Consider the following 14,851-nt stretch of genomic DNA (forward strand, 5'->3'; position numbering starts at 1 on the left):
TATAATGACCAGCAAAGCAGGCTCACAGCTTCATGCACCAAGATTTTTGGCCAAGGAAATGAGTCAACTTGGGAGGTAAACAACATCAAAGAGTAACATTCAGAATGCAGTGGCCCCTTCTGATTCAATGCTTTCTAATCAACCACTTTCCAATAATTCATTAAGACTTGAACAGAGAGGTTGAAACATTGGCTTCTCCTAGGGCGTCAGCCAACAATGATGAAATTATAACAGGATATATTTACAAGGTTGAATATCTTGAACTCAGCTGTAATGATGTTTATTAGTAATTCTTCAACAGCTGCTCAGAAAGCATATTTGTATTAGTTAATCCTTGCCTGTGGAGACCTTTATATTTGTTTGGCAAAAGAACATTAAGAAGCATGGATTTCTTTTTTTTTTTCCTCTCTGCAAATCCCTGTTTGCATCAGAAAATGCTGTGGGATCAAGAAATAAGCCAAATGTATAAGATTAATTTTCTGCTATTACTATTAATGATCACTCTAGAAAAGAATTAGAACTGGAATGCATATAGATCTAGATTAACATATTCTGACAAGTTTTACATTTGAAAAAGAAATGTAAAAAAGAATTTAGCAACTGTAATTTGCATCGCGAGCCTCTTGAACAGCACCACACACAAACAGATAAGCACTATCTGCATAATTCAGAAGCACCCTTTTTCTTCTTTTCTCCTCTGTCAGATATGTGAACACGGAAAACACTGAAATACATACCTATTTTGAAAAGTAAAAGAAAAATATCTCAAAACAATTACAGACCTGATGCATGAGTTTATGCAAAAGAGCCCTCTAAGAGATTCTAATAAACAGGTTAGGATATCACTCGAGCAATTCAAATAGGAAAATGTATGGCATTATGAAACCGTCACCATTTTGAATACTAAGCTGTGAATATGTAGTTCACTCTTTCCAAGAGGAAAGATGTATTACAATACTAATTGTTCATTAAACTATAAAAGGATAATTCATGGAAAATAATGGCACATGAGGTAAGACTGGTCAAACTATTCAAGGCATTAATTTACTGAAGGTATCATTTCCTTTCCATAATTTTTTTTCTGTAACAGGTAACAATTTCTATTCATTCATCTATCAGCTACTTGAAATCACTAAACTATCAAGGCAGACATTTCAGCTGAATCCAGAGACTCCAAATTATGCCTGGAAAGTTATTGGAGAGCTCTTGGCTGAAGGCAGAACCACTCTTAGAATGAGATACAGAGACTACACATTGATAAATATGAAGAGGAAATTCACTTCTTGAAATTCTGCAGCACTCTATGCAAGTATTCTGTTTTAGCTACCATGGCTGCTAATAAATGTAGAATCTAGAATATTTGCATAAATTAAACACAAGAACAGCTGCAATACATCAAAAGCAATATATGAACTAGTTGAATCATCTGAATGAAAGCTGATGACATGTGCTTAACTGCACACAAGCCAAACTCAGCACTGACAAACAGGCAAACTCTATCAGAGTGAAAGGAAATAGAATTGAGTTTGCCAGAGCATAATTAGACCCTGCTCTTTTTGAAATATGAATAGGCTCCAGGTTGATTGCTGTGCAAATGGTAATGTTTAACTGTACTTTACATTTCCTGTGCTTATTTTAGAAATGTCTCTATTTCCTTCCGAATTAGAACAGATTCAGAACTATCATACTAGATTAATAATCCAAGGTTTCTCCCTTATGAGAACTTTATTCTAAACTGCTGTCTTAAAGGTATTCCCAGTGAACATATGCTGTGTTTATATTCAGGCTAAGGTCATTTTACCCTATCACAGTTACATGAGGAGGCATCTTATAAATGACAACTGGGATCAAAATATTTTATTTGAGTGTTACATATAAATGCATCAAACATGGTGAGCTATTAGGCATACTGATATTGGAGGTCTTATCTTTGAGGATCATAAGCAGGTATAAAATACATGCAAACTATACATTTCAGTGGACCAAAATGAGCTGCACAGAAACTGCTGGCCTTAAATAAAAACCAGAAAACAGTTTCCATATTCTGGGACTGAGCAAATTTAATGTTTCTCTGGTTTTTAATACTGCTGTCACTGCTATAATATTCTGGTTCTCTGAGATAGAGAGTGTAACTGCAGAGAAAAGGAACTGTTACCCTCAATATTCAAGAGGTTTTCCATCTATTCTAAGATAACACTTATCTTATTGGTATTATTTAATCTCCAGATTTAGTCCTTGTTTCATTCCTTGCTCTGACAGGAAAGGAATAGCTGTCCCAGACAAAAGTAAAGGAGGAGAAGCAAGGTTTTTCTGGAGGTGCTGCTCAGTTCTGGGTCAGTGGACTTCAGTATAAACGTGCAGTCTGGATCCATTTTAAGGATTTTGAAAGCCCTGACTGCAGCTTTGATAAGGGATCCTCTATGTCCCATACAGCTGAATCACATATGTACGTATAGAATGACTCCACCATGCAGATGATGTAAAGTTGCCCTGTTCGTGAGCAGTACATCTGGGTGTTAAATTGGCTGTGCCTGTGCAGGTCTTATCCACACAAATGATTGATTTTGTAGTAGTCCCTTTTCTGAAAGTCTGAAAATTGCCTGACATCTGGAAAAGTGGCTTGTTACTGAATAAAGGGGGGAAATCTGTGTGTGTTAACTTTACATGCAAACTGGGGATTTGATCCTATAATAATGGGAAGCACAAATTCTATGGGGTATCTTGCTAAATTAGTACTGATCAACAGGTCCATTCAAACTTTAGGCCCACAGCATAAAAAGAAAGTGTTTAGCCTGCTCTAGATTGTCTTCTGACCCAGAAGATTTCTCCAGAGACCACAAGAAATCCTCATGTTGGTATGTTTTGGCCATAAGTCTTTGTCCACTGTGTAAAAGATGAGTTCTGAAAATACTTTTCCTAAATTTCCTAAATTAAAATTTCACCGACAGAAGTCTCTCAAGTGTTAGGCATGCTGTGTCATTAACAGACAAGGATGAAGCAATTACTCTATCACAATTAAAGTAATAACATCACAGCTATCTCCTCAGCTATTTTAATCCAATGGGATTTAAGGGTTTTACTAATTTAGTGCATATATCCAGCACTGCCACATATACTGATGAGGATGTATTTCTAACATTTTATTTCAAAGGCTTCTTCTCCTGAAACACATCACATACAGCTTGATATCAGTAAGGGTTAAGGAAAAAAAGGTGTCTGACTGTTTTCCAGTAGGGTTTTATTTTGCTTTTCACCTTTATTTTACAGGCTCAAGTAAAAGGAGAACCTAATTTAAGTAGCAAAGCCTTAATTAGATTTGTGCCATGCTATTCCTGAAGTTGTCCAAAATCTGCAAGGAGCATGACAGTAGTTGCTTTACTGATGCAAATTTAAATGTTTTTCTTCAAGCCAAAGACACAGATTTTACATCATCTAGTAAGAGAACATGTACTAAAATGCAATCTAACCAATTTACTTGAACTGACAAAGAAAGACCTAATAGACTTTAAAAAAAAACCGTACAAGAAAAGTTTAAATACTCTTAGTATGCGGAGTTGTGCCTTTACCATAAGTAGTTTTTGTTTGATTGCATAACCATTTTAATTGTATTTCTAAAACCCAAAACATTAGGATTAAAAAGTAGCCACAATTTGTAACTCCAGACAGTATTCTCCATTGGTGTTAAAGCCTGTATTAAACAAACACATTTTTATGCACTGTTTTAGTAAAATCAGTGGAGCATTGCACATCACTGGTTTTTTGCCCAGCAGACATAATAAAATATAGGATAATATAAAAATGGCCACTAACCAATCAAACGCTTGGCTCCTTCATGTGTCAAATCTTGTTTATACCCTAGAGATAAAAAGTTGCATCCTCAGTATGTAATCAACATTCAATCAATTCCCTCACTGGAACAACTGTTTTCCAATTGACCGACATTAAAAATACCCAAACCATGAATGAACAGCCTGTAGGACTTCCACTAAAGTAGTAACCTCTAATGCACAAGTGACAAAATGAAGCATTCATCCTTGAATAGAAAAGCCTAATCATCAACCAAAGCTAACACAGGAGATCAGCTGCACTTTTTCTAGCAAAATGCTTTCCATCATGTATCTTCTTTGGATTTCTAGTCACTTTGCAAATTTTGTCTTGACATATTTTCTTCCCCAGAGTTAAGTTTCAGTTGTGGTCTCATGGGCAAGGAGTCTATGCAATTGCCTAAGTGTCAAAACAAACAAATAAATGTCCCAGAGAACACATTTTTTCCAACTAAAAAAATACATCTTTTTCCGTGTAACACTGCTCATATATGCATACATTCACAAACCATTAAATTATTTTCTAACAGTCTGCTTTAATATTCTCCCATCATCAAAACCAAATGTAAGCAACAAAATATCAAAAAATATTTTTTTTCAGTACAACATCAGCTGAATGCTTTTACTGAAAAAGACATTTACTATGGGTATTAAAGTGCACTACTTTAGTATGTATTCAAACAAGTCTCACAAAATAAGATTTGCTCACCTTTAAGTTTGGGTGTTTTTTTTTTACTTTAGTGAAAAGTTGCTACACTGCTGAAAAATTTAATTCTCTAGAAAACAGTTAAGTATTAAAAAGGTGGAATATTTCTCCTCTTCCACAAACTACTTTCAGGTCACTTGGAGAGATCTTCTTTAACAATCCCAAAGCAGACATATACTTTAGACATGGAACCAGCCTCCCCTTTCTCTCTGCAGCCTTCCAGTGGCTATTTCCCAGATGGTGCATCTTCCTCGGGTCTCTCATTGATTATGAGGTTTTGCTTGTAGTTTTGCACAGTGACTACAACTATGCAATGATTTTTATGCTGGTTTAAGCACTTTGGAAAATACAGTCTACTTTTATAAGCCACCTTTGTGATTTTCAAATCATGTGTAGGTCTGAAACACCGCATCGTTCTCCCTCAAATTGCCCCCAAAACCGATTAATCAAAAGATGAGTGTGTGTGCCTATATATATGTATATATTTATAGTTACACTTCTCATCTTTTAAAATCTTTCTCCCTGTATACATACATATTTAAAAATTGAAATAATCTCCAGACATGAAGCAATGTATTTTCAAGGCTAAAGCCTATCTACCAAACAATAAATGTATTGCAAAGCCTTACACCAGTGCACTACCATTCTCCCACCTCTCAGAGGCTTCCCCTAGCAGATTAACACCTGAAATAACAAACCAGTAAAACACAGAGACCTGCCATTCTTTCTTGATTGAAAAATCAAATCGTGTCTACAGTAAAGAAAAAAAATACAAAATATATCGACTCCTCAGTTTGCTCACAGGCTCAGGGCCAAGCTAGACTAATTCAAAATGCATACTATAGTTCCTGAATTACACACACTTATGCACTTGGATCTACTTTGAAGTGAAACTTCTGTTTTATTTGTTATTCACTTCCCTGCATATTGGAGGAGTCTTGGTGTACTTCAGGCCCAATCCTGGTGTAATTCAGTGAAACTTCTGACATTCATTTTTCTGGGGCTAGAACTGTACATATTAGAAATCATGTCTCTTGTCATGCTAAATACAATTTTTATAAAAATATGAAACAGAACTAAAACAAAAACCAGAAGTTCTCCTCATATTGAGTAAAGAAAAAGTCACTGACTTTTTGTATGCAATAGCTTAACAAAAAAGCTTTTTCATCTGCTGACATCCTATCTTGCTCCCGGCACGGCATACTGCTATCCAAAATGTTTGCTGCCCAGCGTACTGCAGTTCCACAAGGTTTCTCCCTTCACGTGCCAGGAGACCATGCAACATCAGGTCGATACTGTAAGTTATGGAGCACCCTCAGTCTGCTCTGTGATTAATAAAGTAAGAGCAGAGCCCTTTGGAGAGCCAGTGTCATCATTTCATTTGAAGGACTACTCTGGTGGACTTCATTATGTTTTAAACCTCCAGGTACATAACAACTATGTTTTGTCTTCGCTCACTCACTCATCAGCTGTCAGGGTTAGTCCGTGGGGTTGACATTCTCCACCTTGATAAGGAAGATTTCTGGCTTATCCTAGATTTCAGATGACTTCTGTGGTCTAGCTCTATTGCCCGGCAGTCATGTTTGCCAAACACACAATATTGCTATTACAAGGCCTGATACACCTAAAAACCCAAGCAGTCAAGGAAAGAAATGTAGCAGCAGGATTACAGGTCGTAAAGGAATCACATCCGTGAAGGAGCTGGACACAACGATAGATCTGAGCACTTGAATGGAACTGAAGGTTGAAGGAATATGCATTCTCTGCAGCATTTGGAACTTACTTGAATTAGAAACTAAGAAAGCTGGCACGCAAACCAGAGGCACTTGAGATCACAGACATCTTAGAGTTTAGGGAACTAATACAAAGGTAACACGTTCTGGAATGAAATGCTGGTGATAAGTAACAGCTGACCTGAATGAAAGGCAGTAAAGACAAGGCTCATTGAACCGAACTCATTGGGACTGTTCATATTTCTGCATCATGGTGTGGTGAGATCCTCACAGCCCCTCTGATCCTGCCGCACTAACCAGTGGCCTGGGCAGCATATTGTCCTATGGCATCTATACTGCTTCCAGTACCAAAGCTAGTTGCTCTGTCCCATGGCGACTAGTATATAGATGTTCAGCCGAGAGGAATAATATCTGATGACTCATTCAGTCTGTTAATTTATGAGAATATATTTTCTTTTAACTACTAGATCTTGAATATGCAGCATTATAATTTATTTGCCTGTCATGCCCTTCTCAATAAAAATAAAGAAACATAAGTCCCTTAACTGTTTGGAATATCGATTATATTAAGCCTCTGAAAGCAGAATATAGTTGCCTGGTTCTGTTCCAGAAAAGCCTACCCACCAACTTCACTGTAAAAATAATTTATTTTAAAACTTTGGATGTGGAATCAGGAATAATTACTATAAGCCAACAAAATTTATTTTGATTTTTTAATGTAACAGTTATTCTTTTAAATCAATTTCAGCCACTATTTTGCTAATTTCTGAGGTAATGTCTGTTTTGGTACACATGTAATTTTGGAGAATGCAATTTTTCTTAACTATTATCTTCTTTTAAGACTCCTGAATGCCCAGCAATTACTGTTAACACAATATACTAAAAAAAAAAAAAAAAAAGGCTATTTTATTAATAGGAATAATAATTGGACAAGACATAAGCATTACAAAGAACTCTGTGTTACATCATACTATACATTTTAATTTCCTAGAGACAAGGTTTACATTCCTCAATGATCTCCTTTTTTATTCCAGATCTGTAATTACATTCACTGAAGTAGTTTAGTATTAGGCACAGCAGGTCTTGCAGAATTAGGCGCTTCCAGCTCTAACTATCAGTACACTTACAGGATATTTTTTTAAGTGAGTAAAAAGAACAAAACTTTTCTTATGTCTTACATAGGGTTCCATCATTTTGATTCAATTGTAAACTAAAATAAACCTCAAACATATCTTTCAAATCTAACCCATTATAAATAATGGTTAAATTAGCACCATGTCATGGGAAAACTTACAGTTTTCTTCTGCTGATGTGTAAGAAATTTTGGCATAAAACTGAACTCTTAAGCTTAACCTCAAAGTTTAAATAGTCTGAGGGCCAAATTCTCTTCTCTGATATGTTATTCTAAATCTGAAGTAGATATGCTCAGGAGGCTAATTTGAACATACTGGTAAATTGAGAGCAATATTTATCTTCATTCCTTCATGCTTGAAAAATAACTAATCAAAATGTTTTAAAATGTCTTGCTGGTCTCCCAGCACAAAGACAAATTTCAGCCCCCTACCCCTTTTAAGTTTAGATAACTCATTTCTCCACTGTTGTGGAGAATATGTAAGGACAGTTAATGCAGACTTTTTAATTTCCCAAGACTTCTTTAAATCTAATTACATGGAAGCTATTTTCATTCTGCAGAAAGTGTTTCGATAAAGGTAACAAAGAAAATCTGAGAAGAATGACAAAGTATTCTAATTCCCCCAATGTGACATTCAAGAGTAATCCGATGCTGAATCCTCTCTTTGTGAAAATACATATTTTGGTTCTTCAGAAAAGAAACTGACCACAGTTACACAGGAGAAAGAGGGGACAGTTATGAAAAAGATTGCCCATTGAGGAGCTCTCACAACTAAGCTTAAAAACTTTATGAGACACTTTTTAGTGAAAAAACCCCCACACTCAAGCATAGAAACTTCATGGAAATCAGGCAAGTAAAGGATGTTGTGACAGAAAATTTAATCCCACTAGATATAATAATTCAAAGGAACAAGTTGTATTTTTAGTGACATCCTACCAGAAAGCCTAGCAAAAGATGAAGATTGCTTTTTGATAAGTTGGAATACATTATTTCTTCTGAATATACTCTTCAGACTAAGTGCTCACTCTCATTAATCAGGTCACCAAGAAAAACAGGAACAAATCTGTGCGAGATAAGACTTTTGAACATGTGGGGATAAAAGAGATAAGAGGTTAAGAAAGCTAAAGCAGTGGTGAAACTGGTATCTTTATTGTATATGTGGGTGTCCTTCTGGGTCCTACAAGATATAGGATACAAATCTTCATATGGCCAAGAAGCACACAACACAGAATATATCCCTGGTTGTTAAGGGGGAAAAAAGACCTCAAGAGTCACTTCCAGGCAGGTCGCGGCAGCTCACTGCCACAACACGGCATGGCAGGTTTGAGTGTCAATCCTATTTCAGTGCTGTCATGCCCCTTTGCCCCCCAAGGAACGCGCAGGAAGTAGAGCACAGCTGTTATTCCCGTGACATAGCTCTAGCCCAGGACCTGCCCTTCAATCGCCTGCAAGCCACATCCAGATGGGGCATCACAGACCAACCACTCTTGCTTTTACATCTTATATATGTATCTAGAAATGAGTGGTACATGTAGGATGTCTTGACAGTCAGTGTCTCACCTTTCTTTTTCTAGCTTCATTGAAGACACCTTATGATGCTGTGCTTTTCCATTGTGGCCTGAGCTAAATGAGGTCCCCGTTGCAGTAAGGAGGAGGTCCCATCCCCTCACAGCCTTCACTCCTTGCGTGCTCCAGCCACTTCCCTTGTGCTGCTCCTAAAATTCACCTGGTGGCATGCCAGGTCAGTTCTCTTCACTAGGCAAGCAGCTAACCAAAGCCCCAAAATGAAATAAAATAAAAGAACGGTGCGTGTGGAGGTGCTGCTCAGTGAGTTGAATTAGCTCATCATGTGGTTGGACTAAAGCTGGGACCAGTCCTGAGAGTGAGGGAAAGAGAGGAGAGGAAGGACATTTCAGCCCTCCTGCTATTCAGTTCATTGATAATATGGAGTAGCATCCTCAGCAAAGAAAAGAAAAAAGAGCCAACACACAGAGATGATGCTTCTTGCATGCTCTGTTCTGTATACGGCACTGCTCTGGATGCTTTTTGTTTCAAACAAAAGAAGCAATTGGGCTGCTCAATTTTCTTTTAAATCAGATGCTTGGGTTTGATTTTCAGCAATAACAGACAACCCAAATATACAACTCCTGTTTCAATGCTTGGCTGAGCACTCGGCCAAACACAACAATTCTCCTAACTGATGGGAAGATGAGCCATTCTCTTCAGCTGACACCCAGGTACTAGCAGCCGCAGTAAAAAGCGGCTGTTACTGTGTCAGTGACAGGAGTTACAAGAAAAGGGTTGATGACTTGTAAGAAAAGCTTTGTCACACTTCTCTGCCTCAAAAAAACAAACACACAACATCAAAACAGGTACTAATCTATATCCTTGCTCTTTGTTATAAAAAATGGAATGAATATGAAAAATTGACTGTTACTTAAACTGTAGATCTGCCCTTTCTAGGCTGGAGACAAAGCTACCTTTGTGGCTGCCCAGAGAACACTGCACCGACACCAGGGACAATTGGAGAACTTCTCTAAGGATGTTTAGCAGTTCCACTCCTTTTGTATCCAAAATAGTTACTAAAACTAACAATTAGTAGAAAACAGAACCTTATTATGTATCATACTGATGAATTAAATAAAATTCCGCTTCAAAGTTATATAAATATTATGAAATATTTATGCTTTCTACTTTATAGCTCAATACGATTATTTAGTTAGGAGTAAACATCTCAAATGGGAGATACTGTTGTCCACAATATACTTTTTCCTCAAGCCACCCAATACTAGTAACTATTGCTCTCAGATTTATACTTTTCTATCTTTCATTCTCCTGAAAAAAAGACACGTGTAAGGCTTCATGTATTCTGCCTTGAAAAGACCTTTTTACATTTTTTCCCTGGAAAAGTGTATAGTGAGGGTTTCTCACAGCACACAAAGAATTCAAGCCACAGTAAGTAATCACCCATGACCAGTCATGTTGGTAACCAGCAGCATCTTTCCCAGTCAGCAAACAAATCTGTGGCAATCTGGGCTGGGCTGGCTTTCCCTTTACTACCAGAGACTTAATGCTCTGAAAAAGCAAGAATATCTGGAAGTTCAGAGGAACACTACAACCCCTTACTGATGGACCACTCAATACTTGGGGCAGATCACACTCAGCAGAAGCTTCCAAGGCCAGAACATTAATTACTTTTTGTTTGATTTGTCTTTTTTTTAGGCCGGTTTCCTTAGACTGTGCAGCGATTTCACTCTGCAAGTGCCTGCCCTACCAATCAGTTACTCACCTACCAGCTTCTGAACTTGTCACCTAACTTCAAGTTTTTCCAAAATGGGGTTTAATTTCTTTTAAAACAGACCACTGGACAGAGAAGAGCAACTCTACCGGTGCAACTTGGGGAGGGCAGCAGCTCGACCTCACCTATTACCAGCCATCAGCCACAAGGGCGCTCTCCAGGGACACAAATCCCTAAGAAACAAAACTTCCCTAGTTACCCTCATCCTGGTTTCTCTCCACTAGGGTCTCCGGCAGGCAACAAGAGAAAAAAGTTAGTGGGCTAAAGCCAAGAGACAGTTACTGTAACGTCTTTCTTACTGAGCTGCACCATCCTAACTAACCCACACAAACCCCTCAGGCAGCTCCACTCCAGCAGGAAATGTTTTGCATGGCCCTGCATCAAAACTAGCTGCGGCAGAGGTGACCCGCTGCCCGGTCTCCTGGCCAAGCATAGCCTGGGAACATCACCAGGCAGCCGTGCTTGGCCCTGAACTGGCCCCGCTTGTCACGGCCAGGCCTGAAGTGTGCCGGTGCCAAAGCGGCGGCTCCCTGCCCCAGCCTGAGCATCCTCTGGAAGGTGAGACAAGCCCCCGTGCCCAGCACGGCCCAGATCTCCCGCCCCTGCCCCAGCAAACCTAGAAAAATGCATCGCACGGGAACCAGTCAAGTTGAAGAGGAAGTTTGAAGGAGTACGTCCAGACACCTGCCTCTCAGATCAGTCATTTCTCCTCTTTGCGCAAATCAGAGGAGCAGTCCTAAGTTTGGGGAGAAAGGGGGCTTCCTCAGAGCTGGCTGCGCTGTGACACAGGGAAGTTGGGAGGCTTGCTCAGAGGGGCCGTAGATCACCTGTGACCTCCCAGCAGAAGGTGCTGAAGCCCAAGCGACCCCCCCCTCCCTTGCGTCCCGGATACCCGCACCCCCATCGCTGAACGCCCGCCGGGGAGCAGCACCGCGGCACCGCGCCGCTCCCCCTCCTCCTCCCCTGCGGTGCCGGCTCCCGCACGGGAGCGGGGCTGGGCTGCGCTCTCCGCAGCGGGGCAGGACCCCAGCAAAGGCACAAACCTCGCCGGGGGCCGCCGCCTCGGAGATGGGGAGAGCACCCCCCGCTCGCCTTTCCGCTCGCCCCCTCCCGCCTGCAGCGGGCCGCCCCGCCGGAGACGCCGTCGGGCTTGGCCGCGGGAGGGGGCGGCAGGGACGGGAGGCGGAGGGGGCTGCACCCCCGGGCCCCCTGCGCGGGGCGGCGCGGCGGCTCTTACCTCCGTGGCGGGCAGCGGCGAAGAGCCGGGGCGGCGGGGCGGCGGCGGCCGGGGGCGGCCGGGGGGCGGCGGCGGCGATGGGGCGGGGGTCGGGCGGCGGGGCGCCGCCGCCGCTGTGCCGCCAGGAGATCACCCGGTCCCGCCGCGGCGGGCGGGGCGGCAGCGGGCGGCCGCCGTCGCCCAGCGCTTGGAGGAGGAGGTCGAGGAGCGCTCCCCGCTCGGCTCCGGCGGCGGCCACGTCCCTGCCCTCGGCGCCCGGCGGCGGCGGGGCCGAGGCCAGCAGCAGGAGGACGATGGCGGGCAGCGCCCGGCGTTTCTTCGCCCCTCGCATCTCTGCGGCGCTGGGAGGAGGCAGAGAGCGAAGGCGGTCAGCGCCAGGCCCGGCCCGCACCCCGCCCGCCCGCCCCCCATGCCGCCCCGGGGGCACCCCCGCGGGCGCGGAGGCGGTGCGGGACCGCACGCCCGGGACCCCCGACGGGCACCGCCGCCGGCTCGCCCCGCCGGCCCCCGAGCAGCCCCGCCGCGCTCGCCCGGCTCCCCGGAAGGCGCATTTACAGGCGCGGATTAGGGGAAGGGTATTAACCCCGCCGCACGTATTTGCGGTCCGGGGCTTTGCTCGGCTCCCCTTGCCCCCGGCGTTCTCCCGCCGCCGGCGGAGCGGGGGAGCCCCCCCGGGCCGGCCCGCCCGGCGCTTTTCGGGCGAGAGCGTCCGGACGGGCAACCGGACGGAGTTCGGTTAGGGGCGAGCTACGTGGGGAACTGCTGCAAATCAGGGTGCAAAAGGCAACACCAGTTACAACAGGCCGGCGCTTCGAGAGCGGTGCTTAATGCCCCTAAGTAAGCTATTCTAATTATAGCAAACGGTTAGGATTAAGGGGGAGGGAGGGAAATTCTGTTATTTACAAACTGTTTTATACTTGGCCTCCCTTGCAAATCCTCCCGGGCGAATGGGAGCCGCGAGGGAGCCGGCTCTCCCCGACGGCTCCGGGCTCTCCCTCCCTCCCTCCGCCGGCGGGGCGCACGGCAAAGGCGGCGAGGAGCCACCAACTCGGGCTCCGCTGCCGGGGCAGCGACTCCCCCTCACGGCCCGCCCCGGAGAGCCGGCTGCTTACCTTCAGGCGGCGGCGAGTCTGGCTGAGGGCGTGCGGGCCGGGGGGAGCCGTCCTCTGCCGTCGCCGGCGAGCCCGGGTCCCCGCAGAGGCTCCGCCGGGCGCGGAGCGGGGCGGTCGGCGCTGCGCCCGGAGAGGGGGGATGCGCCCTCCAGGGCCATGCGCTTCTCTTATATAGTCCGCACCGGCGTACTCATTTGAGTACTATCGACTTTAGGTGGGTGGCAGCCGACGGAGACACCTCTGGTAATCACTCTTGGGCTCAGAGAAGGTCTTTTCTGACAAACTTCCTCCTCCCCGTTTGTCCCCCGGTGGATGGTAACTGAAAGCTGCGTTTGAAGTGGCTCTGATCTATTTGTGAAATTAGATTTCCCTGAAGATTGGGAAACGCTTACTAATAAAGCTGCCGGCTCAAGAGATTAAAATGTGCTTTAACTTAGCGGGATTCCCTTGGGAATACAGCAAAAGAGCTATTCCCCCCACCCCCCTTTTCTTATTGAAGAAAGAAGTCGTGAGCAAAGTCTGAAGTGTGTATAAATAAATTTGGTTCTGCTTTGATGGCAAGGAAAGTGGTAGACTGTCTTTGGCGGGTAAATTCACGAACTAGGGACCTTAACCTGTAACCAAACCTGTAAAAGTTTGTTTCTCCAAAACAGCTTTTTAAATTTTTGACAAAGAGATTTAATGAAAAGCTAGCAAAAAAGGTGTTGACCTAATGAAACCATTAATCCCACAGGTTAAAAAACTTGCCTCCTAGAGCCATAAATATGTAAGTAAATAATTAGTGAATGAGATCTCAACTTTCAGAGAGCAGTGCATACCACTGGTCTGGTGTGGATTGAAAAGCAATACAATTGTTTAAAATTATACTAGACAACAGTTCACATTATGACAGAATTTGCAAGTATAAGTCTTTGTCAGAATGTACCCCTGAGATATGTACTTAATAAGAGTGGGAGAAAAGGGATTTGAGATATCCTCGAATATGTGAAAATGGGGAATTTAGATTTGGAAGGGATTTAAACTATTCTGCACCTGCCTGATATATGACATTTCACTGCAAACTGTCTCTTTCCCAACTCTGTCATTCATACCCTTCTGTGGTTATCTCAGGCAGAGCCCAGTCAGGGCTGTATCTCACAGGTGCATCATTGCTGGTGATGGGAAGCCACCTTCTTCCCCACATCCTCCTACTCTTGTGCCATCCTCACTTTTGGGGGGGGGGGGGGGGGTGGTGCCACAGAGATCAGGGATCAAACTAAATGAACGGTTACAAAGGTTTTTGTCACACAATTTGTTTTAGAGGTCAGCGTATTGCACTAGATAAACTGGTCTGACCTGTGGATTCCCAGAGTAACAGAAGGGAAGTATCAACCTCTTTCTCACTTCATGAATTCCTGCTTTTACCTCTTTATTGGGGGCATATAAGGACTTTTCTCTGGTTAAGCTGATGGTTAGGCTGAGTGAAGAGGAAAAGGGAGAGCAGTGATAAGCTGAGAAATAAAGCAGTGTATCAGTCTACCAGGTCCAGAGCAAACCCCAAAGCTTCTCTCCATTTGCTTTTTTGTTTGCTTTTATTTTGTCCTCAGAGACACATATTGCCGCCACAGAATGGGACTGAATTCTCTTCTAGAAATGGCCAAAGTATTACCTTCACTCAAGCTCCTCTGCCCGCCTTCATAACTAGTCTTGGATTAGGTTTACATCCTCTTCTAGCCCTGGGAGCAGGTCACATGGGAAGGAAATCTATGTGGCACTGTTAAGACAGAGTAATTTTTCTGCTCATAACAAACAAGTCTTTATTGGGTGTCT

General features: G+C 43.2%; 1 protein-coding gene across 1 annotated transcript in view; it reads right to left on the reverse strand.

The window, feature by feature from the left end:
• Nucleotides 1-12,261, reverse strand: part of ALKAL1 (ALK and LTK ligand 1) — a 32,277-nt gene extending 20,016 nt beyond the window's left edge. The window contains exon 1 of the mRNA XM_075728234.1: nucleotides 11,931-12,261. Coding sequence (XP_075584349.1) covers nucleotides 11,931-12,261 — 331 coding nt within the window. The remainder of the gene's footprint in view (nucleotides 1-11,930) is intronic.
• Nucleotides 12,262-14,851: the final 2,590 nt, after the last annotated feature.

This window comes from Pelecanus crispus, chromosome 2, assembly GCF_030463565.1.
Source record: "Pelecanus crispus isolate bPelCri1 chromosome 2, bPelCri1.pri, whole genome shotgun sequence".
Classification (NCBI taxonomy): domain Eukaryota; kingdom Metazoa; phylum Chordata; class Aves; order Pelecaniformes; family Pelecanidae; genus Pelecanus; species Pelecanus crispus.